The sequence below is a fragment of the Camponotus vicinus genome, unplaced genomic scaffold, assembly GCF_025532165.1.
Source record: "Camponotus vicinus isolate PSW18456_S1 unplaced genomic scaffold, iyCamVici1.0 SCAF_11, whole genome shotgun sequence".
Lineage (NCBI taxonomy): Eukaryota > Metazoa > Arthropoda > Insecta > Hymenoptera > Formicidae > Camponotus > Camponotus vicinus.
In genome coordinates, this window is record NW_028141947.1 from 11,977,442 (window position 1) to 12,002,176 (window position 24,735).

General features: G+C 30.7%; 6 protein-coding genes and 1 long non-coding RNA gene across 24 annotated transcripts in view; 4 read left to right on the top strand and 3 right to left on the bottom strand.

The window, feature by feature from the left end:
* Positions 1-9,684, top strand: Sws (patatin like phospholipase domain containing sws). Of its 4 annotated transcripts, none has more exons than XM_083082633.1 (15): positions 12-423; positions 1,142-1,540; positions 1,611-2,030; positions 2,186-2,514; positions 2,638-3,004; positions 3,116-3,409; positions 3,491-3,870; positions 4,034-4,199; positions 4,465-4,845; positions 4,951-5,226; positions 5,480-5,666; positions 7,339-7,455; positions 7,799-8,119; positions 8,293-8,588; positions 9,253-9,684. In XM_083082633.1, exons 1-15 carry the CDS (start codon positions 418-420, stop codon positions 9,352-9,354), a joined length of 4,041 nt encoding a protein of 1,346 aa, XP_082938759.1. In that variant the 5' UTR covers positions 12-417; the 3' UTR covers positions 9,355-9,684. The 4 variants fall into 4 exon arrangements, 3 of the variants coding, with proteins under 3 accessions (XP_082938760.1, XP_082938759.1, XP_082938758.1); XM_083082632.1 differs by lacking the exon at positions 7,339-7,455 and adding an exon at positions 6,752-6,868 and having other exon boundaries at positions 22-423; XR_014435753.1 differs by lacking the exons at positions 8,293-8,588; positions 9,253-9,684 and adding an exon at positions 6,752-6,868 and having other exon boundaries at positions 2-423; positions 7,325-7,455; positions 7,799-7,938.
* On the bottom strand, positions 9,339-14,365 carry Fpgs1 (Folylpolyglutamate synthase 1). 2 transcript variants are annotated; one of them, XM_083082650.1, is made up of 5 exons: positions 13,900-14,365; positions 12,629-12,768; positions 12,277-12,538; positions 11,753-11,868; positions 9,339-11,445 (listed from the first exon to the last, which is right to left on the bottom strand). In XM_083082650.1, the coding sequence occupies exons 3-5, from the start codon at positions 12,349-12,351 to the stop codon at positions 10,104-10,106; spliced, it is 1,533 nt and encodes a 510-aa protein (XP_082938776.1). In that variant the 5' UTR covers positions 12,352-12,538; positions 12,629-12,768; positions 13,900-14,365; the 3' UTR covers positions 9,339-10,103. The 2 variants fall into 2 exon arrangements, with proteins under 2 accessions (XP_082938776.1, XP_082938775.1); XM_083082649.1 differs by having other exon boundaries at positions 12,892-14,365.
* Positions 10,125-15,757, top strand: LOC145961963 (E3 ubiquitin-protein ligase RNF14-like). Of its 3 annotated transcripts, XM_083082653.1 has the most exons (7): positions 12,697-12,802; positions 12,946-13,191; positions 13,453-13,526; positions 13,645-13,765; positions 13,934-14,664; positions 14,748-14,912; positions 15,097-15,757. In XM_083082653.1, exons 4-7 carry the CDS (start codon positions 13,669-13,671, stop codon positions 15,340-15,342), a joined length of 1,239 nt encoding a protein of 412 aa, XP_082938779.1. In that variant the 5' UTR covers positions 12,697-12,802; positions 12,946-13,191; positions 13,453-13,526; positions 13,645-13,668; the 3' UTR covers positions 15,343-15,757. The 3 variants fall into 3 exon arrangements, with proteins under 3 accessions (XP_082938778.1, XP_082938777.1, XP_082938779.1); XM_083082652.1 differs by lacking the exon at positions 12,697-12,802 and adding an exon at positions 10,125-11,511 and having other exon boundaries at positions 13,645-14,664; XM_083082651.1 differs by having other exon boundaries at positions 12,558-12,802; positions 13,645-14,664.
* On the bottom strand, positions 15,679-17,708 carry LOC145961965 (uncharacterized). Of its 2 annotated transcripts, XM_083082659.1 has the most exons (5): positions 17,561-17,708; positions 17,019-17,210; positions 16,678-16,937; positions 16,115-16,341; positions 15,679-16,039 (listed from the first exon to the last, which is right to left on the bottom strand). In XM_083082659.1, the coding sequence occupies exons 3-5, from the start codon at positions 16,935-16,937 to the stop codon at positions 15,936-15,938; spliced, it is 591 nt and encodes a 196-aa protein (XP_082938785.1). In that variant the 5' UTR covers positions 17,019-17,210; positions 17,561-17,708; the 3' UTR covers positions 15,679-15,935. The 2 variants fall into 2 exon arrangements, with proteins under 2 accessions (XP_082938785.1, XP_082938784.1); XM_083082658.1 differs by lacking the exon at positions 17,561-17,708 and having other exon boundaries at positions 17,019-17,523.
* On the top strand, positions 17,341-21,895 carry LOC145961964 (beta-1,3-glucosyltransferase). 4 transcript variants are annotated; one of them, XR_014435754.1, is made up of 10 exons: positions 17,341-18,147; positions 18,424-18,533; positions 18,629-18,811; positions 18,892-19,019; positions 19,294-19,471; positions 19,606-19,741; positions 19,824-19,971; positions 20,171-20,455; positions 20,659-20,860; positions 21,249-21,891. XR_014435754.1 is itself a non-coding variant. In XM_083082655.1 (10 exons), the coding sequence occupies exons 1-9, from the start codon at positions 18,078-18,080 to the stop codon at positions 20,833-20,835; spliced, it is 1,407 nt and encodes a 468-aa protein (XP_082938781.1). In that variant the 5' UTR covers positions 17,661-18,077; the 3' UTR covers positions 20,836-20,860; positions 21,249-21,887. The 4 variants fall into 4 exon arrangements, 3 of the variants coding, with proteins under 3 accessions (XP_082938783.1, XP_082938781.1, XP_082938780.1); XM_083082655.1 differs by having other exon boundaries at positions 17,661-18,147; positions 20,171-20,447; positions 21,249-21,887; XM_083082657.1 differs by having other exon boundaries at positions 20,659-21,895.
* The window catches only part of LOC145961960 (peroxisomal acyl-coenzyme A oxidase 3-like), a 10,382-nt gene continuing 6,832 nt past the window's right edge, over positions 21,186-24,735 (bottom strand). For all 4 annotated transcript variants that reach the window (XM_083082640.1, XM_083082638.1, XM_083082637.1 and 1 more), the window contains 9 exons: positions 24,470-24,625; positions 24,220-24,367; positions 23,848-24,138; positions 23,594-23,757; positions 23,271-23,508; positions 22,804-23,037; positions 22,545-22,699; positions 22,059-22,352; positions 21,186-21,944 (listed from right to left, as the gene is read on the bottom strand). In XM_083082640.1, the coding sequence (XP_082938766.1) occupies positions 21,858-21,944; positions 22,059-22,352; positions 22,545-22,699; positions 22,804-23,037; positions 23,271-23,508; positions 23,594-23,757; positions 23,848-24,138; positions 24,220-24,367; positions 24,470-24,625 (1,767 nt within the window). In that variant the 3' untranslated portion in view covers positions 21,186-21,857. The remainder of the gene's footprint in view (positions 21,945-22,058; positions 22,353-22,544; positions 22,700-22,803; positions 23,038-23,270; positions 23,509-23,593; positions 23,758-23,847; positions 24,139-24,219; positions 24,368-24,469; positions 24,626-24,735) is intronic.
* Positions 22,571-24,735, top strand: part of LOC145961966 (uncharacterized) — a 2,587-nt gene continuing 422 nt past the window's right edge. The window contains exons 1-5 of one of the 5 annotated variants that reach the window (XR_014435759.1): positions 22,572-22,717; positions 22,810-23,104; positions 23,242-23,515; positions 23,621-23,927; positions 24,013-24,681. This is a non-coding gene — a long non-coding RNA (uncharacterized LOC145961966). Of the gene's footprint in view, positions 22,718-22,809; positions 23,105-23,241; positions 23,928-24,012; positions 24,682-24,735 lie in introns of those variants that run through there. The other 4 variants (XR_014435758.1, XR_014435757.1, XR_014435755.1 and 1 more) reach the window with 4 other exon arrangements.

A 24,735-nucleotide genomic window follows, 5' to 3' on the forward strand; every position in this document is an offset into this window, starting at 1 on the left:
AATATTTTTTCAATCTAACTTAAACTCAATCTACTTACAAATTTGCCAAATCGAACAATAGGAGGGCGGGAAATTCGAACTTGGAGTTTACAGTCGAATTGATAGAAAATGAAATCAATTTGCGAAATTGCTCAAATTTACAGTATTTACTTATTTTAATTGTCAGTGTATTCGTGACACATAAATTATTTTAAATAAATCGATTTCGCGGACGCGAACCGCGAACAATATGGCGTTGGATGACTCGAGCGAGGTATCAAAGGTCGTCGGAGAATGGATTCGGAATAAATGAATTAATCTTTATCTCAATTTAATTATTATGTACGTTTCACTCGCACGCTGACGCATGATCTCGGTCGTGATATACATTCTGTCTTCAAACATATTTTTCGGCGAAGAGGACATGAAGTGCCTACTATGGAGGTTGTATTCACTCTTGAGATTTTTCTGATTGAAATACAATTTCTGTTGATTGAGATATGATCATTCAAGTGGCATGCTATTGGCACAATTATATCTATATTAATCTTGAGAATTATTGCAAGCATTTTTTTGAAGGGGCATTAAATGTGAAATTTATAAATTCTAAAGATAGTATGTGATTCATAACATTTTTTTGTCTTATTTAAAGAGCACTAAGATGCAGAAATTTCAAAATAAATGTACCAAGAGGTAGAAATTTCAAAATAAATATATCAGTGTTATGATAGTATAATAATTTTTTAACTGTAAACAAAATGTCAATCTGATAACTGTCATTCTTACTCTTAAAAACCATTTTATTCTGGATAATATTTTATTTATTTGTAAGGATGAGACAAATTAATAGTTTAATTTTGATAATAAGAATTCTCTCTTAAAAAGAAAGAATATCTGCATGATAGAAAATTAATAGCATCTTCAGTTAGTGATTTCTACTTGTTCATTAAAATAGTTATGACAATATATGTACAAAAAATATATAAATTATATACTTATATAATAATGTTATATAATAGTATCAAATATTCTTTTAATATGAATATTATTAATATTATTGTTTTATGTTATTACATATTTTTCTAATATTTAATATAATAATATAAATCAAAGCATTAGTGTATTTAATATATACTAATGATATAAAATATATTGAATACAGGTAGTAGAATTATTTAATAAGTTCAATGAGAGCCTGGCATCATACATATTTTCAAGATGGATTGGAAGATTCATAGAAGAATATCAGACATCAAGGACAATCTTTGTCATTGTCACAACTGTACTGCTTATTTTCTTGATTGTGTCAATCTTTGTGCTGCGCAAATGGAAGAACAAAGAATTTCTGCCAGAGGTAAAGGAGTTTGTGGGAGTAGGCACTGGAAAGCCAAGATTCAGGAAGAGAGACAAGGTTCTCTTTTATGGCAGAAAAATGCTGCGCAAAGTAAAATCAATCAGTGGCCAAGTACATGCTACTGGGCAAGGAAAGAAGAGGCGAGCGGTCATGAGATTTGCTCGTCGATTATTACAACTTAAAAAGGAAACTCCACAGCAGCTTAAGGTATGTTTCATATAATATATAACTATAATAACAATTAGTAATTTTATTTAATCAATTGTTTAATTCTAAGGTATTGGAACCACCCGCTGAGTATCTGGAAGAAGATTTAGGACCTGGAGAGAAAGTACCGCCAGATGTTTTATATATACTGCAAAGTATTAGAGTCTTTGGTCATTTTGAAAAACCTGTATTTCTGAAGTTGTGCAAACACACGGAAATTATGAATTTATCAGCTGGCAGTACGTTGTTTAAAATTGGAGATCCTGATGAGAATTTATTTATAGTGCAACAGGGTTTAGTCAATGTATATATCACTGGATCCGATGGCTCTCAAATATCATTGAAAATAGTGAAAACAGGAGAATCTGTTACCAGTCTTCTTAGTTTTACTGATGTACTTACTGGGCATACAAGTACATACAAAACTGTATCTGCAAGAGCAGTGGAAGATTCTATTGTAGTAAAGTTACCAATGCACGCATTTCAAGAAGTAAGTTATGTGTATGTATTGTGTGCATGTATATATATGTAAAAAATTTTCTTTTATATTATGTTTTTTATTTATAAAATATTTCATCTTATTTCTCTTTTTTCTCTTTTTTATGATATTATAAATCATATATGTAATTGTTGATATTTTTGCAGGTATTTCAAGATTATCCTGAAGCCTTTGTTCGAGTTATCCAAGTCATTATGGTACGCCTACAGAGAGTTACCTTCACTGCATTGCACCAATATCTTGGTCTTTCTGCAGAATTAGTTAATCAGGGATCACACAAGAAAAAACAAAGTCCATTCTCTGGTTCGCCAGTACGATCAAGAACCAGAGAGAATTTTGTTTCACAAAACGAAGGTATACCTGGTATATTTCCAGTCAACACATCGGAAATGCACGATACCAGTGATCTTTCTCATCGCGATGTGCTTAATATGAGTAGTAGTTCTCAGCCTATCCCTATACTCGGAAATCGTCGGTGAGAAACTTTTAAAATAATATATTTCTTTTAATTTATATCAAACAGATTATGCAAGTTTTAAAATAACTTTTCATACAGAATAATTTTTGTCATTAATTACTTATTATTATTCTATGGCAGAAGAAAAAACAGTGCTGATTGGAAGAATCAGAGTCTGAATTCGCAACTAAATCAGAATTCAGCAGATATGGTACCAGAATGTGACTCTCACTGGTCAATTCCACCTTCATCGATGGCATCCCAGTCAGTGCATGGATCACATACAGAAGCTTCTCATTCTGGAAGTACTTATCCTGGCAAAAAGCGCCAAACCAATGAGACAGCACAGCAACAGCAGCAGCAACTAGATGAAGCACAGCTCGTGCAGATAGCCACCGACGCATTTGTTCGTGAACTCGGCATAGAGGATGAGACGGTACTGAAAGACAAAGTGCAGATCAGAGAAGTGCCAGTTGGTACTTATCTAATGAAAGAAGAATCTCACAAGGTTTGCCATTTTGTATCTATATTTTCCATTTTTATTTACATATAGATTGTACATAGAACAAATTAACCTTTTTTACATTATATATAATAATCTAATTTAATTATCTTATAGGATGTCGCACTTGTATATGTACTTTCGGGCTCCCTGATAGTAAGCCAACGCGTATCAGAAGGCCGGGATGCGGGTCAAGAAGTACACATGTTTAGCGCTCATCAGGGTGAAATTGTCGGTGGTTTAGCGGTACTGACCGGCGAACCATCCTTTTATACGATCAGAGCGAAGCATCCCAGTCGTATCGCGCTACTTAGCAAATCAACGTTCTTCGCCATCATGCGAGAGCAACCTACAGTCGTGTTGCATGTTGCACACACCGTCGTTCGCAGATTAAGCCCGTTTGTAAGACAGGTACGAATATTTACAAAAAAAATAAGCAATTATAAGAAAATAAATATTTATATAATAAACAACCTATTATTTCTTAAATAGGTGGATTTTGCTCTCGACTGGTTGTTTCTTGAAAGTGGAAGGGCCGTTTATAGACAAGGGGATGAATCGGACTCGACTTTTATAGTATTGAGCGGACGATTGCGATCGGTAATTACTTACAAAAACGGCAAGAAAGAACCGGTTGCAGAATATGGAAAGGGCGACTTAGTAGGAATCGTAGAGATGGTTACGCAAACTCCGAGATCAACGACAGTCATGGCGGTCAGGGATTCCGAACTAGCGAAGTTGCCGGAAGGTTTATTCAATGCGATTAAACTGAGATATCCAATCGTCGTCACGAGATTGATAAATCTTCTCGGCCATCGTATACTCGGCACTTGGCAGCAAGCGCACACGAAAAATGGAAATAATGACACTCAGTAAATATCATAATATGATAATACAATCTTATTATAGTTATTATTGCATAAAATATTGCACAAATTATTTTATAATTACAATTTTACATCAATAATGTTAATAATTAAAATAATGTTAATGTTAATAATTATTGTTTTTAATTAAGGATAACTTTGATTATAGAGCCGCAGCAACAGTCGATGCTAGACCCGCGCAAATAAATTTCTCAACTGTTGCCATAGTTCCCGTGTCAGATGATGTACCATTAACTGCCTTTACTTATGAATTGTATCATTCTTTATGTGCCATTGGACCTTGTCTTCGTCTAACATCGGATGTCGTAAGAAAGGTATTGCAGGTTCCATAATGGTCGTTTCCTAATTTGTCTAATTGTAATTTGATTATTCAAATATTATTTACTTTAACATATAATTTTTATTTTCATTATGTATAAGTTAATTTAATTTATTATTTATTATTTAATTTAATACTTTATTATAATAATTCGCGCTTTTAATTTTTTTAATATAAAAAATTGGATATTAGTTTAATCAGTTTTTATATCATTAATGGTACAACAACATCAATCTATTTTGTCTTCTCTTTTTACATAGACTTTACGAACGACCATTATGGAACCCGCAAATGAGTACCGGCTCACTTCCTGGCTCGCGCAACAGGAAGATCAGCATAGAATTTCTTTGTATCAATGCGATTCGAGTTACACGTTATGGACTCAGCGATGTGTAAGACAAGCCGATTGCATTCTCATCGTGGGTCTAGGTGATCGACCACCGTCAATTGGCCGAACGGAGCGGGAGATCGAGCGATTGGTCATGCGAACACAGAAAGAGCTAGTGCTACTACACAAGGAATATAATGGCCAGCGACCCACGAACACTGTTCAATGGTTAAACATGAGATCGTGGGTGTCCAGTCATCATCACATCCAGTGTCCGAAACGGATGTTTACTAGGAGGTCGCAGTACAGAATTGTAAGCGATAATCATCAGGCAGTGTACCTAAATTACCTTTATTTATATTTAATTTTATTTATTAGAAATATCTCTTACAATTAATATCTTTCTCTTTTTTTATAGAACGAGTTGTACTCCAAAGTTCTCATGTCTGAACCGAACGTACACAGCGATTTCAGCAGATTAGCGCGATGGCTGACCGGCACCTCGGTAGGTCTCGTACTAGGTGGTGGCGGTGCGAGGGGTGCTGCTCACGTAGGCATGCTCAAAGCCATCATCGAAGCGGGTATACCTATAGACATGGTCGGCGGCGTTAGTATCGGCGCCTTCATGGGCGCCCTTTGGTGCATGGAAAAGAATATCACTACCACCACGCAAAAGGCCAGGGAATGGTCTAAGGTGATATAGAGCGGAGTTTTTTCTACAATTTCTAAGTGTAACGTTTCTTGCGCTACACTTTCTTTTAATATATATATTGAATTTTTAAAATAAAATATACAAACTTGTAAAATTATTTAATTTATGTCTCCCTGAGATTTATTAAGATTTTATATAAAAAAATTTATTTCTCTTTTAATAACTATTTTATCACTATTCTCGGATTGAGAAATTTTGTATATAAAATGTTATATATTTTTATCTATTGATACAGCAAATGACGCAATGGTGGAGGCAAATTTTGGATTTGACTTATCCAATGACTTCGATGTTCTCTGGTAAAGATTTCAATAAGACTATACAACAAACCTTTGGCGATACATACATAGAAGACTTGTGGCTTCCGTATTTCACTATAACCACAGACATCACGGACTCCTGCATGCGCACGCATAGACACGGTTCGTATTATTTATAATTAATTAATTAATTATCTTGCATTTCTTAATTCTAAACATTGGCAAAACCTTTAGTTTTATTTATTTCATGTATGCTCTTCTACTAATATTTCCTCTACCTACGATTTACGCGAATATGAAAGTTATATATATATATATATATATATATAAAATTTTCTTTTAATGATTTCAAAGATTATATAGATGTTAAATGCAAAAAAGTCCAAAATGTATAACTGAAATGACATATTGTCAAAAATATATACTTTGAGAATATCTAGAGTGAATCAAAATAAAAACATAAATGTTTTATTTTATAGATAAACAAATAAAGTGTCCAAAACTATTTGCCTTCGCAATTAGTTTCGAATGCTTAAATCAAAAGTAAAAATTGTTTCTTCTTGATTTATCAAAAAAAATTTGCTGTGGCATGACGATCTTTTCTTTTAATTTTAGATGCATTCTTTAGACATGCATATTAGCATAGATCGTAGCAGTAGAATCTTTAACGAACGGGAGTGAGCTTTCCGGACAACTATTGTTGACGTACTCTCCGTTTAATGCCGTTTTTTAAAGAGAAAATTAAGCGAGGCATATTTTTGTTTTTACTCGAATATAAATTGCAAATTGATATACGTATGTCTTCCTGTATACTTACTGTATACTGTTAAATTATGGTATCGAAGAAATTCGAAATTGCTCATCTAACAAATATTTTTATCCAAAAATTTGTTTCCAAAGTATATTATTAATCTTTTTAACACGAAACAATAATATTTATAACAATAATTAATTTAAATAAGGCATTTAAATAGATATCTAATCTTTAGACAAATAAATATTTACTTTAAATGTAAATTTTTATATTAAAATTAATTTGAATTAAATCTAATAGCATAGTCTGAATTAATAAATTCTGCTTAGGAAAATTGATCTTTTTCTAGATTATATAGCCCCAATTATTATATATATACAGTAAGAAAATTTAATTGTGATTAGATTATAACTTAAGAATACAGGAAGTACTTTGAATAATATATACGAGTAAACACAGAATAAAAAAATTAAAGAGCATAATTCGTGTTTAGGATCGCTGTGGCGGTACATTCGGGCCTCGATGTCATTGTCTGGTTATATGCCACCCATGTGTGATCCTGTTGACGGCCATCTCCTGCTCGACGGCGGGTACGTCAATAACCTTCCAGGTAATTCAGATCGCATTGATGAATACTTTTGCATAGTCAATGCAATCAGGATCTAACCAGAAATAAATTTATAAAAATATAACGTGCAATTAAATGTTAAAATAATATGAAACTTGTGTAGAAGGAATTTAATTGAAAATTTTTATATACATATTTTTATATTGATAATAAATTGATATAAATTTATATATATTTTACATTATAATTACAAATTTATATAGTTTGGCAATTTATCTGATATTGCATTGAGTATATTTCTTTTGCAGCAAATTACCAGCTCTTTCTTAAAATTCAATCATCTAGTAGTATAATTGTAATGAGACTTTCATATTTAATTTGACACGCCGTTAAAAATTTATTTACGGATATCAGTAAAACAAAAAAATGATATGAGAAACGCGTCAAGAGCTCACTCCCGTTGATAAAAGATTGCATTTATGATTTAATTCTGAATAGTTAAGTCGGCTCAGGTTTACTATGGAGATATATTCGCGGCAGTATGACTATCGCGGGGGTTTTTCCTCCGATTTGTGATCCCCTTGATGGGCACCTTTTGGTCGACGGGTGCTATGTTAATAACGTGCCAGGTATTCATTTTATCTATTCATGTTAATCCTGATTGTGTGGTTTCTCAACATATTTTCTCATCAATAATATAAAAAATGTCTAGAAATCTATAACATAATATAAAAAAAGTGAATATAAAAAAGTCTCTATGAAAAAAATATAATACATGTATAAAATTAGAAGTGCAATTTTGAGATGAACGAAATAATGTATCATTATGCTACACAACAAACAAACTTCAATACATCTATACATTAAAACATCTTTAAATTAGAACAATTTATAATATCGAAGCTTGAACTTTAATAGAGCAAATTGATGTTAACGTTCTCGATTCATGCGTTCTCTATATTTCCGTTCAAGCTGACGAAATGTTGCGACAAGGAGCACATCACATTCTGGCCATCGATGTCGGCTCACAGGATGACACTGATCTGACGAATTACGGGGACTCGTTGTCCGGCTGGTGGTTACTGTGGAAACGATGGAATCCGTTCGCCACACCGGTGAAGGTACCAAATCTACCGGATATTCAATCCAGACTGGCGTATGTGAGTTGCGTACGCCAGCTGGAACAGGTGAAGAGCTCGGATTACTGCGAATACATCAGGCCACCGATCGACAGATACAAGACTCTTCAATTCGCTAATTTCGATGAGATCAAGGACGTCGGATACCAACACGGTATGAAATCTTGTGTATTTATATTGATCTATCTTAAATCCAGTTTCAATTTGTAAAGAATACGATGCTAAATAAAAATTATAGATCATATTGTAATTAAATATTTTCCAAATAATAAAATATCCATGTGCTTATAAGATTGTCTATAGAAATTAAATGAATCGTGTTCTCAGGAAAAACATATTTCGAGGGTCAATCGAAAGCTGGATTTCTGCCTCGATTCAATGCAGATCGAGAGAATGCGAGAGCTATGCGAGCAAAGAGTCAGGCAGCTAATCAACAATCACCCTCTTCGTACACTTTCACCGATCTTGCGCAGATGGTGTGTAAAGTTTCGCGTGTTAATCGATATATCGATTTTGACTTAGATTCTGATTCGGATGAACTGGAGGAATATGAAGCAGATCTGGAAGAGGACGCACAGGAAGTAGGATATGCGTCTGAACCTACTGCCAGTATTTTAGATCAAGTAAGTGTCTTTTATTATTTTCATTATAGTCTCTATATATTAATTTTTAACAAATCTATTATAATCGGAAAAATTGGATCGTAAAAAGAGATTTAACTTATTATATAACTTATATTTCCTATTTTTATTTTTTTTAAACTGTCCTTAAGCTCTTATTATGTCCATATGAATTATGTGAAAAATTAAATGTATTATATATATGTTATACACACACACACACACACACAAGATGGGATAAGAATTAAATAATATGAATACAATCAAGGAGGAAATGATTTCTTACAATGTAAATGGAATTTAAATGCTGAGGAAATTGCTTCGTCAGTGATGACTTCAACATCATGATTATAATCTTTTATATCTTATCATATTCTAATCTTTTATAATCTTATCATATTCTGCCAATTACCGTAAAAGATAAAGTAAAAGATTTTTTCTGTTACGATTTTTTAAAATTATCTTCACATAAAGAATTACAGCCTACCTGGTTATACCACTCGTTTTTCCTATCTCTTATATATAAATATAATATGAAATCAATTTTTATTTAAAAGATATTTATCTTTCATTTCATGTGTATAATACAAATATAATAAATATTTATCAAATATTCCTTCACAATAATTCATAATTAGAAATATAATTTTTTTTAAATTTATTTTAGAGCCCTGAGGATAATCTTCTAAGGCGAAGAACTGGCGTTTCGCTTAGCTTGTCTGATACTGAAGCGGAGTCGGAACTAGAGTATCATGCGACGATTTTCTGAATATTTGTTTATTCGCGATATCATATCTCACTCCACATAATCGTTCAATATAAATTTAGCTCAGATAAATTTAGCACAAATCTTTTAATCGCATAAAAATCAAATTCACTTTTCAGTGAGCGAGCGGTGTCAGCGATAATCTACATCAAAGTACAAAAATAATTGTTATAAAAGATATAATCATTGGAACATCATTATAAAACTAGATCACAGTACGATATGTATACCCGTATACGCGTATCGTAATAAATGATTGATATAATTATTGTTATTATCGCTATATATTAAATATTATATATTAAATGCATAATTCTACGATTTCTAAAAAAGGCAATCTCTTATTATTTCAATGACCTTTTATCATATTGTGTGTTGCATGTATAATAACTTATCATATCTAATCTAAATATTCCTTACAATTATTATGTCTAATATTTCTTAGGATTATTTTGCGGCTACATAAATTCACTATGTACACAAACTATTTATTTTTTTTATAAAAATTTACACAAAAGTTTATTTTCTATAATAAAATATTTTTATAATCCTTTAGAATTTGTAAAATTCTCTAGAAATTTATGCCAAATAAGAAAAAAAGACTAAATTTATCACAATTTGTTTATTTAATATATATTTTTTATTTGATTAAAAATATGAAAAGAAAAATATATATGAAACAAATGAGATTAAATATTAAACAAATATAAACAAATATATAAACAAATTAAATTTTAATTGCACTTGTTACATTAAAAATCACTTGTCATTGTTAAGTTAGGATCCAGAATTGTTAATACTGCGCCAATCATATGTAGAGAACCCGTTACGAGTATTTCTATTTTATTGTTCCTGGTCATTTTCAATGATGCATACTTTTTAATGTCGAAAAGTACTTCAGTGACATTATTCTTCAGCATCGAATTTTCACCCCATAATTCACAGTGTTTCTCACATTTGTTTCTTTGCTCATCCATCACATCTTGCGCATAACTTGAATTCATATCCTCTGTACTAGGTACTCCAACGCAATTTGGGGCGAAATAAGCTTTGTCGAAATCCAGAGATTTCAGCAAATTTAATAATTGTACAGAATTCCGGTTGCCGCTAGTGTTGAATATTAGGAATTTAATAGAGGTTTCTTGACTGATTCTCTTGAACCATGATATGCAATTAATAATACTTTCAACAGTATGTGCGCCATCCAAGAAGAAATCTGCTATACTAGTCCTTAGAATTTGCGTGCGACCTGGCCATTTGCAACTTGCCAATGCCGTTGTGACCTTGTTTAAATATACGATTTGAGATAAATCAACCTTATCATTTTTATGATCATCGCGAAAACCATTGACGTATTTCGTATCGTTTACGATCAACGGTGGTTTATCGCATCGCAATTTCATCCACTCGAGTGCCATGCTGATCGACAGCGAAGCATTCTGTTGCTGTACGTCGTTGAGTTCCACCGACGAGAAGACATCATTCCATTCGTGTATTTGAGTCGCAGGAACCACTTGCAAACTGCGGCATCGTCTTTCCGCGGCTCGTTTCCGTAGAACGCGCATCGCCAATTCCGGTTGCGGCACCGTGAAGGCCGCAGCATGCGGTTTAAATATCCCCGATTTCTGATAAGCGATCTGTTCCAGGGTATTGCCCAGCAGCAAAGTGTGCTCGAGACCCAGGCTAGTTATACCTACGCAGACCGGATTTCGCACGACATTGGTACTATCCAGTTCACCACCGATTCCAACTTCAAGGATCGCTACATCAACATTCGCTTCCAGAAACACGTGAAACGAAAGGATTGTCAAGAATCTGAAATACGTCGGCATATCGAATTCGTATTCTCGTTCTTGCTCCAAGCGCCGATAAATGTTCCAAAAAAAATGGGCAAAGTGTGATTGACTAATCGGCTCGCCATTTAATCGGATACGTTCCCTTACAGAGACTAGATGCGGTGAACTGAAGAAACCCGTGCTGAAGCCGTACTGCTGTATAATTGCTTCTGTAAATGCGCACGTCGTGCCCTTACCCTTTGTACCAGCCACATGTATCACAGATAAACTGTCCAGTTGCTCCAAAGTAATACCAGATCTACGATATAATACAGAGTTGAAGATACTGTGTTTGAAGTTACATATCTCATAAATTAAATTTAAAGTATGTATATACTTAATAATAAATTTTAAGTAGTGTTTTTTCTCTGTTTCTTTTAATCTTTCAGAGTTATTCACATTGTATTTTATCACAGAGTTAAAGATACTGTGTTTGAAGTTACACGCCATAAATCAAATTTAAAGTACATGCACACTTAATGATAAATTTTATAAGTAGTATTTCTTAGATAAGAAAAATAAATTTCTTAATTATATTAACATTGTATCATTAATTGTTTTGTTACCGGAGTAAATATTTCTCCGTTTCTTTCAATTTCTCAGGGTTATTCACATTGTGCTTTATAACATTTTGTAAGTCCGCAGCATTGCTTTGTAAAGTGTATAACACTTTTATTGCTTCCTGTGAATACAATATACAATATTTATATATATCTGAATTTAATTTTTTATATCAATTATATAATTTAATTGTCCTATCCTTGAATATTACACGTATCATTTTGTATATAATAATATTGATTATATAATAATATTTCTATAATTATATAAACAATATAAATACAATCTTAAAAGGAAATTATAGTGTTAAAATTTACATAAATAGAAAAGCAATGAATTTATATGTATTTATACTTAGATATCAAATAATATCTTAATAATATCTTAATAATTCTGCTGAAAATTGAGAGTAAATTTAGCTGTTCTTTTTTTTAATTAATAGCAAAAATATTCAAAAATTTTTTTAATTGTAAATACAGCAGGTATGAACAATTTTTTAATTTTTAAAATAAATAATTATTGCACTTACCTCGTAAGATCCACCAGTATGGATAGGACGGACCAAAAGTCCATTGTGCGTCATTTTCCTCAGCAGAGTAAACATTGGGATGCGATAATTCCAGTATCATGAAAGAAGCGATAAGAGAGGAAATTTTTTTTACTTATTTATCGTTCTCCGTATCAAAGGGCAAGCCACACAATCGCTAACAATTGCGTAAACGTGTATTACAAAATTTCGGAGACGATCTTCGAATATTTTACGTTCGAACGATATATACTTCAAATGTCATCTGTCAAAGTAATACATAATTAAGTCGACAACATTTAATTAACTCGCCCCACGAGAGCAACAGAATGAAATTTCTCAAATAATTCCGCACATAAATTCCACGAAGGGTCTTAAACTTGTTTATATTACACAGAAAAACTTGTAGATTCATTCCCTCACTTCGTGCTATTAATCCTTTTTTGCGCTTGTTTTTCATTCAATAACATTCAATTCATTCATTCATTTTGGAGTCTGTAAAAGTTGAAATATGAAAAATTTATAAAAGGTTATAATATAGAACAAGTGTCGATATGCAAATTAAACTTGTTTCTAACAATGAGACTAATTGTTAATTTAATTTTAATACGCGCGTACGATAAGAATTATTTTTTCCCGCCATAAATACGCATATGTTTATTTTGATTCCAGTCTCGTGAGAGCTATTATAAGGTCCCAAATCTCAATAAGATGCCAATTATGACAACCTTCGTCAAACGTATTGGCTGCTATTGCACGAAACTTTCAAAACCCTAGAAATTCTCTATCTGACAGCCAATCGGTATGTCAACATCGGTTTGGAGTTTGTACACACGTGCTCTTTGAATGAATGAGGATATACAAAGTAAAGATCCAGCCTAAAATTGGTCGTGTGCACCGATTTTCACAAGTTTCAGAGTAATTATTTTTGAATATGTAAATCATTAATTCTTACATTTTCTTCTATATGCTTTTTTATAAATTTTAATATTAATTTATAGTTAAAAGAGTTAAAAATACAAATATTCATACATACATATCTATTTAGTATAATTTTTTATTACATCTACTTTTTTTTTACTTTAATTTTTTCTTTTTAACGATTAAATTTTCTACATTTCTCCTTTTTCTTTTCTTTTTTTCGAATTTTTAAATATATATCATTTCGCTTTATTTTAGCTAAAAAGAACAAATCTTTTATAAATCCACAAGCAACATTAAGCTTATTTTTCCAAGAACTGTGATATCAACAGGTGTGTTGCTTCCCTCCATTTATATTTTGAATATAAGTTATGAACTAATATTAATAACAAATCTAAATTTATTAATTAAATCTATAACTCTAATTTTGCTACTATTATTTTTTTCAAGATTTTTATCTCAAAGATACTTAAAATGTCTCATGTGATCGCAAGTGATCGTATACGACAGGAGAACGAAATGACTGTCCTATCCAGTATTTACAATAAAAAAGAATTCTCTTGTATAAGAAGTGAGAAGATAAAATGCACTGTTAATATATTTCCTAAATTTCATAAAAAGCTAGAAGTGAACTTCACTAACTACTGTTCTTCTAATATAATCTCTAAGGAGATTGTCCCACATGATACAATTTTTATTGAGTACCTGCCACCAATCGGATTGCACACTCAACTTCCAGATACGTATCCATCTCAAAAGCCACCAAAGTTCTGTGTATCTGTTACCTGGCTGACTCCCTGGGAGATATCTTTCATCTGTCAGAAATTGGATGAAATATGGGAAGAGAATCAAGGCAGTGAGATCTTGTTCCTATGGTTAGATTTTCTACAAAATGATCTTTTTAATTTCCTCAACATACAAGATTCTTTAGATGTTTCCTTCATGCACATAATTCGCACAACACCAGGTGATCGTATTACATTCCGTTTAGCACACTTATCTGATCCCAGAGCTGTAAATGGTGCTTTGTCTTTAGATCTTAAAAAATTGTTAATATCTTATGACAGACGGCAGCATAGGAAACAATTTGATAACAACTTCTACACTTGTCAGATATGCTTCCAGGAATACAAAGGAGTTCATTGTATAGAATTGAGAAACTGTGGACACGTTTACTGCAAAAGTTGTATGAAGGAACACATACGTATTAAGATTAACGAGCGCATTAAGATTATACCGTGTCCAACGTTCGACTGCAGTTTCGAAATAAACGATAACGATATTAAAACTCTCTGTCCGAACTTGTTTTCGCAGTATGAAGAACTCATGTTGCGAATAACATTAGACACTATGGATGATATAATATATTGCCCGAGAATTTCATGTCAAAATCCAATAATTAAGGATCCAAATGATGCTGCACCAATCTGTCCTATTTGTAATTATTGCTTTTGCGTATATTGTTATAAGGTAACCGAAGATGTACTTCATTATATAATATATTAAATAAAGATTAGCTAAATAATATCATATAATAATTATTACATAAATAGTCGTTCCATGGAGCTGCACCATGCAACATAGCATCGGATGATGTTAAGAAGCTCATTAACAATTACAAGGATAGTGATGATAAAAAAATAAAGTTTTTGGAAAAGAAGTATGGCAGGCGACAAATACGATTAGTTGAAGAAACTCTTACAAGTGAATATCTGCAGGTATGTATAATAAAATATAAAGACTTAATATAGAAATTAATAATAAAAAATTATCAATTATTAAAATTAATTAATATGATTAATAAAGTAATTAATATAATTAATAAAATAATTAATTTATTAATAATTAGAATAATAGGAAGATTTAAAGAGCATTAGTCTTAAGGACAATTGTAATTTCTAGGATAATGCGAAAAATTGTCCCAAGTGCCATTCTTTTATTAGCAAAATTGATGGGTGCAACAAGATGATTTGTAAACATTGTCAATCTTGTTTTTGTTGGCTGTGTGGTCAGCAGATTACTTTAATAGATAGATATGCACACTTTACTACTACTAACAGTCCCTGTTTCGGACGTTTGTTCGAGAATGTAGAGGACAATAATTATAATGATTTCGACATAATGGAGAACATAATTTGGTTTGAATAAATTTCAATGAGATATATATCAAATAAAAAAACAAATGAGAATCTTAATGTAATTAGAATCTTTAATAATTATTTGATTGCTTTGTTACTTACAATATTGCATTATGGGAAAAAAATAGTACGACATTATTCATATTGTTAATCATACATTAATTTAGTTAATTTTCACAAATTTAGTATTTTTTTCTATTTATTAAATATTTATTGATTTTTCTAAAAAGAAAAACTTAATTATAAAGAGAGTAATCAAATACTGAAAAAAATATTTTATACATTATGATTTGTATTTATATGTGAATATAAATAACTGTACATTTATCCTATATCTAAAAATATATATATTTTTGTATTTACCATATAAAAATCTAATGAAGATATTGTACAATATCGTATGAATTGTGAATAAATAGCACATTGATAAATTTTTTGTATATTGCATATTTTTTATTTTGTAGTTTATAAGAAATCATCAATATAAAAATATGCTGTGTATATATATATATATATATATATATTAATTTGTAATATATAATGAATAACAATAACTATTTTAAATAATATCAGACTTTCCGTTACCAAGTTTAATATTAAAACTCACGTGTCTCTCGATACATGGATTTCGATATTTGCTTCAGTAACTAAGTGTTCTGTAACAATAGAGACTGCAGATTCGCGTCTCTGTTGATTTGTAAAAATTTCTGAAAGTGATAGAATATCTCAAAATACTCGTTTATAGATTTAATATAAATGTATTTAATATAATTGCATTTTACCTTTACATTCCCTATCACATTTCACAAGTGCTTGTTTGCGGTAAAACCGTCGCATATTTAATTGTATAAGTGTAGGACCAAATATCCAGTATCCTAATGCTCCCCCAATTATAAGAGCAATTGTGAAATAAGCATTGTATGTCATAACTACCATCATCAATATATATCCGAGTGTAGTGTGAAGAAACCAGTGCAGTATTTGCAGTGTCCATTTAGAGCAGGTTGCACTGAAAATATATATATTTAATGTTAATTCAAAATAAAAAAAGACTATTATGTAGCTATTTACAGAGGGAAAAAAGATATTTAAAAATAAGAAAATTATGAAAGTAAAGTTAATATATGTATCTATACATGTTAATAATATGATTAATTTTGTAAATGTTAACAACATTACTGCTGTTATATTTTACTTATGTAAAATATACAAGTTTATAAAGTAATTAATTCTTATATATATTTTTTTATGTATATATACAAGTAATCATGTATATATATACTGTAAATAGTTACTGTAAATAGTTCTACTTGCTCCGGAGAGAAAAATAAGAAATAATATGTACCATCTTGTATAAGATCTAAAATTCTTTGGTGTTACTTTGGATAAAAGAGAGGAACTTTCAGAGGAAGTTGAGGCCGTCCTAGATACAGATTTTATTCCGATCTCTTGCAAATGGATCTGAAAGATCTTCATGGCCTCGTAGAATATTGCAAGTGCAGCTAGACCCAAGCAAGTTGCCACTAAACCCCATATCGTAGTGATGTTGTATCCTGGGAACAGGAAGTTATCCAGACTCACACCGAACCAATACCACTTATGCATCTGCAATGATGTATATAAGAAAACAAATGTTTTTATAAAGGATACACTATAACTACGAATAGTAAATAAGAAAAAGCTGACCTTAATTGCTCTAGTTCTCCTTCGCACGTCCACGATTCATAACAGTCACTTATGACTGATAAGCCGCGCGTATACAAATATGGCTAGATATCGACCATCTATCCTTATCCCAAGCTTCATTAGCTTAATTAAAAATTGCGATAATGTCAACCAAAAATACGCAAATTGCATGTACAGCTCTTTCTCGTCATCCTTATTAGGTTACATAATATTAAATGTGATTTTTGTTTAAGTTCAAGCATTAGGACATCAATATACTTTCGCTTTCAAAAAATTAATTGTTTATTCTCATTATATATATCTCTCATGTTGAGTACAAGATAAGTACGATTGATTAGTGCTTTTAATAATCATAAAAGGTCTGTTCTTTTTAGCTGAATTAGCTGCACTAGTTATATTATCATTAAAGTGCGACCGAATTTGATTGGCGTAGATTCTGTACATTCAATAAATCGCGAAATTCAAAAAGTGACAAGACGCGAATGTCCTAAAGTTTAAAAAAATTATGTACAATCAGTTTTCTTTGCAAAATTTATTCTTACAATAATAACCAATGTCTCCTCAATAGAACCGATCCTTTTTTATGACACAAATCAGCTGATCATTGACATGATTGACAGTAAATAGATAACATAACCTATCAACGAGATAGTAGGTGAATGGTGAATGAACAAATGATTGTGGCTACGGTCGAGAAGACCTTCTGGATGCTTTGAAGCGTTTGATCGACCAATCAGAACAAAAGGAATAAAGATTTTTTTTAATCTGATTGATCAATTAAACGCTTCAAAGCATTCAGAGCGTTTCCTCGACCGTAGCCTGCGCGTGCTCGAATCTTGAATGCTCGAAAGTGTCAAACGACTCGTAACAGCTGATAGCCGGAATGTTATGATCCTAATTAAAGCAGGATCAACATTGACCAGAAAAAAACAAAAAAGAGGAAGAACATCTCTCATTATACACGAAAAACTTTGCCATATAAAGTAGTTACATATTTTGGTGTAGGAAGTTTTTTTGTTTCATCCCAGACATTCTCTCAAACATTCTTACGTGATAAAAATGGGTTCAATGAATTTTGCTTTCCTTCTTTGTATTTTATTCATCGCAAGAACAAATGCAGATGTAATAGGTATATACTTGTAAGATATATTTTTTATCATTTTTTCAAAAATCGCAACATTAACTTTAATTAAGTATTTTATATAATTCAGAATGTTTATAAAATCCCAAGTTAATTGAATCAAGTGTTGCAAATTGTTTGAGGAGACTTGAAAATAAGTTTCCTATGTATCAAAGAGATGTATATTTTAATGCTATTATTGTGTCTTATTCTCTGAATATTTATTATTTTTTTATTAAAATTAACTGTATATGAAAAGAAGTCTTATAGTTAAATTATTTTTAGAACCCTATGATGTAGTGATAGTAATATTGAGTCAAAAGGAACATTATCATACAGATCTTGCTGATTATTTACGAGACCGCATCTATGATCAAGCTAATGCTCTTAGAAAAGTATGTTACGTAACTTCAAAATCATTTCTTTATGTTTCATTATGATATCAACATATTATATCTAACTTATATGTTGTATATTTTCTATATTTTAGGAATCACCAAGAATTGTATTATCTCATCAGCTTAATATCAAAGGTTCCTGGACAATAACTCCATTATTGCCTTATTTGTCAAATAATTTTCCAGGTGCAAAATGGTTTTTCTTTTGTATGGAAAATATAGTGATTCGATTAAAAAAGTTGTTAGCTGTGTTTGAGAAATTCAATGCATCTGAGGTAAGTTTTATTTTTGTTGTACTTTTATTGTACTTTCAAAAAGATATAAAATTTATACAATAGATAATTTATTTACATAGAATGTGTGGATTGGAAATGCACTTTTTGATCAGCATCCTACTATTATTCATCACTTTGCAAGGAGTAACATATATAGATATCCAAATATTGTAACTGGATTTGGCATGACTTTTAAGTTGTTAAAGAGGTATATTTTCACAATTTTTATGTTAACTAATCATGATTGAGATAGCAATATATGACAATAATATATGAAAATAATATAAAAGTAACTTAATAAATTTAAAATAATAAAAGAAAGGCTATTTTTTAAATATATTTAGATATTTCTATATATTTTATAAAATTGGCTTTAGTATATAATTTTTCGCACAAATGTATGCATTAATTCCAATGTACCAACTTGTTTTATAATACATATATTTTATGTTAATTAGAAGTAAGAATTCATAATATTTTAGTTTATCTCAACAAATCTCTGATAACAAAGGACCAAAGGCAGATTTTTCTATTGACGCACCATACGAATTCGCAAGATTCGTTTTAAAGAGTACAAATGTGGAATTAACACATGTGTCTGAAATATGCATTGCATCTGTCTCTCATTGTGCAACTTATCCCCGATTCTTTGATTCTTGTGTACGTTGAACAATATGTGATTTCCTAATTAACAATAATAAAAATCAATAATAATTTTAATAAATTAGCAAAGGGTAATGAATGCCATCATTGAAATATATGTGTAAATTATAAATATTTCCCAATATTTGCAGAGTTCTTTTATATCTTCAAGAAATGTATATTTTGCTGTTAAGACTTGCGCCAAATATCATGTAGATAGAATTCCAGTGATTAAAAATTCATGGGCCAAGTATAAAATACATATTGGATATTTCAGTGATGCAGCCGGTATGCTTGAAATTGCGTATATTCCAATATTTATATATATATATATATATATCTCACAGGTTGCTCAATTGTTCTAGCGTAGATAAAAATTTACGGGAGGCATATATTGTACCAAATACAACTGAAGGACATTGCGCCAAAACTTATGGTATTTTGCAGAGAGCGAACATTATAATGAAAAAATTTAAACATGATTGGCTTGTTATCAGTGATGATGATACTCTATTCAAGTGAGTATACAAACAGAAGAAGAGCTTATTTTCAAAGTTGGAAACTATAGGTCACAAAACTATGAAAAATTTTCAATCCTTAATTTAAAAACACATAATATATAAGGCTAGAATTAGAAATATATTCTTCAATCAATTAATTATTATATAAACATTCACGCAAATAATTATAATAATGATGTATTTTGATATATTACAGCGTAGCACGTTTATTACATTTGCTCACATGCTACAATCCCAAGCGCTTAATTGCTATCGGCGAACGTTATGGTTTTCGTATGTGGGACCGTCATTACGGATATGAGTACTTAACTGGCGGTGCGGGAATTGTGTTATCAGCTCCTTTGGTTCGCAAAATGTTAAGACTGGACGTATGTAATTGCCCGTCTGCCACTACTCCTGATGATATGTATCTTTTTGGACTCTGTTTATCTCGACTTGGAGTGCAGCCTGTACATTCTTTAATGTTTCACCAGGTATATATGTAGGTTTGCAATATAATTTCTAATTGATATCTTTTCTAATTTATATTGTCCGTTATAAATGATTATAAATACAGCAACGTTTGCAATTAAACTTGTAGATAATATATATTAAATACTAAGATCAAAATATACAATTTAGAAAGGTATTATATATATATATATATTTAATATAAATAATACAAAATAATATATTTTTCTTTAGGCACGACCCGCAGATTATCCTGTTGCTTATCTGGTATCTCAGAAGCCTATATCGTTCCACAAATTCTGGATGGTTGATCCTCTTAAAGATATATATGATAGATGGCTTGCACCGAAACATAAAATCGTATCAAATCGTATAAAACCAACATACCTAGCAAAACATACAGAATTATAACGTAATACATTTGTATAAAAGTAAAGTAAGTATATATATTCAATAAATATTTTTTTTATTTTTGTACTTTTGATGCGTTCATATATTAAAAAAAAATCATTTCTTGCATTTGCTTTCATTGAAAAAGTTTGAGAAAAGAAAGATAAAAAAAGATAAATTTTAATAATTAAACATTTTTTATAATTGTATATAATGTATATATAATAAAATATATTACTAAATAACTTTACATATCAGAATAAAAATATGAGTAAAAAGATAAAAGAATTTTATAATATGTATGTGTAAAAATACATATTTCTTTTATTCATATATTAAAAGTCTAATAAGAATTAATATTGAAGCAATTAAAATATACAATATATTGAAATATATATAATAAATTATTCCTACATTCTCTCTTTCATATACAGAATGTCTCAAAAGTCACAAATCAAAATACTGTAGCAGAAAAATTTAGCAATTCTTTTATCACAAGCAATAGTTTTTGAGATGTAAGAATTTAAAGCTCTAGTTCATCACAGAATATTTTTACACAATCATCCATAACATTAAATCAGCATACATGAACAAGTGAAATATAGCTTGTAATTTAGAAAGGTAACATACATATATATATACACATATATATATATTTAATACAAAACTGTAGATCTCCAATATATATGCGATTCTGCAAATAGAGTGATGTATATCATACATTTCGAATTTTTATTCATTTTAAAGTATCTTTGGATGGTGTGTTATTATAATTAGATAATTATTAATTATACAATTAATTATAATTACATTTATATCATTGATAAGAAGTACTTTTAGTTAAGCATTGCAATATCTTCGAATTTTATTCAAGTTTATTGGTCCTAAAAATGATATTTTTTATTTCATAGAATCTATGATAAAGGTATTTTTTACTTCATAGAATCTTAAAAGTACTTCTATTTATGGCATAGAAAGTCGGAATAATTTTCAGATATTTTGCATAATCATATTAATACTTATAAATAAAAATGCTATTTAGATTATATTTTAGATCGTATTTCTTTCCACCACGATGGACGTTCCAAGTTTTTATCTTTAAATAGCCACTCCTTTATGTGTTTGTATACCTATATAAAAATCTTCAGTTTATTATATATTAGAAAAAAAATAATTATTATACTCTCAAGAATGATTTGATATAAAATATTTAATATAATATGATAATAAAGCGGTTTTTATACCTCGCCATCAGACATTCCTAGAGGAGAGTTAAGAATGAAGTCTGGCGGTGCCAGGACGTCAACCAGTGCAACTGCATTATCTAATAAATCTCTACACAATGTTATAATTCCTTCCCGCAGAAAATTATCTATATTACTATCAGTAGAAGCGTAACCACTTCCATATAAATCTCCTAATCTCTTTTCCAGTGTTACAGCTCCGAACAGAGAACATAATTTGGTCAATACCTCTCGCTCATTTACTTTCCATTTCGGATCTTGCAAACATCTGATAAAATACAGCATTAGAGCATGCTGTAAAAAGGGAAAATTAAAAATTACATCACAATTTGCATCCTACGATAATGCTGTAAATTAATTGTAGAGCATATTTATATAAAAAAAAGTATTTGCATTTTCTGTTAATAATTGAGTTTAGCAAACTGCTTAAAATGTCGTTTTCTCTGCTAATTGAATATATATGCATATATATTTATAGTCATTTACTTCTCCATATACGAGAGACAGAGTTCGCGCCAAAAACAGTTGAGAATTGTTTGTTATGTCAAAATCAGACATTCCGTTTGATTTGAAATCCTTTATATGTTGATATGTTTTCTTCAAGTAATAGCACATCAGCCACTTAAAAGTTAAGAGCAAATCTAAAACAGAAATATATTGTAATTGCAGAAGGCATAAGACGTTCATTGGATTAATAATTTTTAACAATATATTTTACTACAGCATAAAATTAATTTTATCATACTTTCAGGTTTCATTGTACTTTCCACCGTAGAATGATTAAATTTAGTATTTAGTATTTGTTCTGCGTCAACAAGGAAATCCGCGGAACCAAGCGGAGATGGTACAGGTCGTCCATTAATTACATTAATCCATTGGCTTAACAACCAATTACTCGCTTGTTGGATAAGTACATTGTTTTCACCCTCGTATGTGCAGTTTGCATCGTTTTCAGCTCTTATATCACCTAAACGTGACACTAATAACAAAACGACAAAATGATTAGTATTTTTTAAATATACTCAAATACTATGGTGGATTAACAAGTAAGATTTCCCATTTTATTATGATTTTTATTTATCATTTATGCACAAATTAGACTTATTGTGTTAAAATATAAGCTAATGACTATTTTTCAATATAGTTTTTGAGAAAATTGATCTTACTTTTTGTTCCATTCTAGTATCATTTTGTGCGAAATCTCGTACTTACTTTTCAAATATCCATAACCACCACAAGACTCTCTACAGTCCTGAATCGCATCACGAGCGATCCACGAGCATAAGGGTTTTATTGCAGAAGACAGTACGTGAATCTCTATTCCTAAATCGGCATTCAAGTTGCTTCCCCCAAAACGGCTAATAAGAGAGTCGATCATCGTTTTATAAAATTCATACGAAAATATCTTCATTGCGTATGTTGCCGCTAAATGTGGAAAGATTCGCCATTGCTAAAACGTACGCGCTTCGCGTAAATCATAATTGTGTCTTTTATGAATATTAAATTTGACATAAAAATCCCGCTGATATACATACTTGCGTTTGATATTCTATAACCGGTAGCTCATCATCGTTCGTAGGACCAAATTGTTTTCTAACTGAAGAATAGCGTATGGCTATCGTTACCGCGATTATCATATAATGCGCACATATCAAGGCAATAGCGGTGCGGCCTGATGATAGTGCGCCCAATGACAGTCCTAATACATACAAGTAGAAAGTGAAAATGGAATCGATTGCAAAGAAAATTACATAGTGATGTTATAGCTCTTGGCATATTAAATACCTACCATATCTTTTTCGCCCATCGTTTACAGCGAGCACGTACTTTCCATCCTCACTGACATCAGCCGTGCGATTTAACAAGCAGGTACGCGGTATAGAATATTTGTCGAACATTAGGAATCCATTGTCTATTCCATTAAGTCCTATCTTTTCGCCCATATCACCAACAGTGACACCGGGAAAAGGTAAATGAGTTTGAGGGTCGCGAATTGGTACGATGAAAAGATGTAGACCATGATTTACTCCATCTGGTGTAATTAGCTGAGCAAATACAATGGCGTGCGTAGCACATTTTCCTGTATTCGTAAAATGTACAAAGAGTAACATGAAGTATTATCACTTTGATTATTAATTCACTATTGAAAGTTAAAACTCACCTAAACCGCCTGACCAACATTTTGTGGCTTCAAAGTCGAGTGTATGAAGAATAAAACTTCTTGTCGCTATATCATACGTTGCTGTGGTTCGCATGCCTTTTGCATTAGAGCCATGGGAAACTTCAGTTAGAGCAAAACAGCAAATATACTAAGCAATTAATATATCAGTGAATATTATACAATAAATGATTACTATATATGATGCTGTATAATAAATGATTATGTATCTTTGTGTTTTGTTCATACGTACATTTCCATTCTTCAATTCTTTAATAAAATGATGATGTTGTTCAGTGCCTAACGTTAATATAGTAGATGGTACCATGCCATACATAATACTTAATTTTACTGACACAGATCCATCATATTGGAAAAGATAAAAGCATTTTTCTTGAACATGTATTGGCTAAAAAGATTAAACAAAAACAGAGCTTGAGTATGATAGCAACAGTTTTATCTTCGTTTAAAAATAAAATTAAAATTTTTATATTAATATTAAAAATTAATAAGGAATGT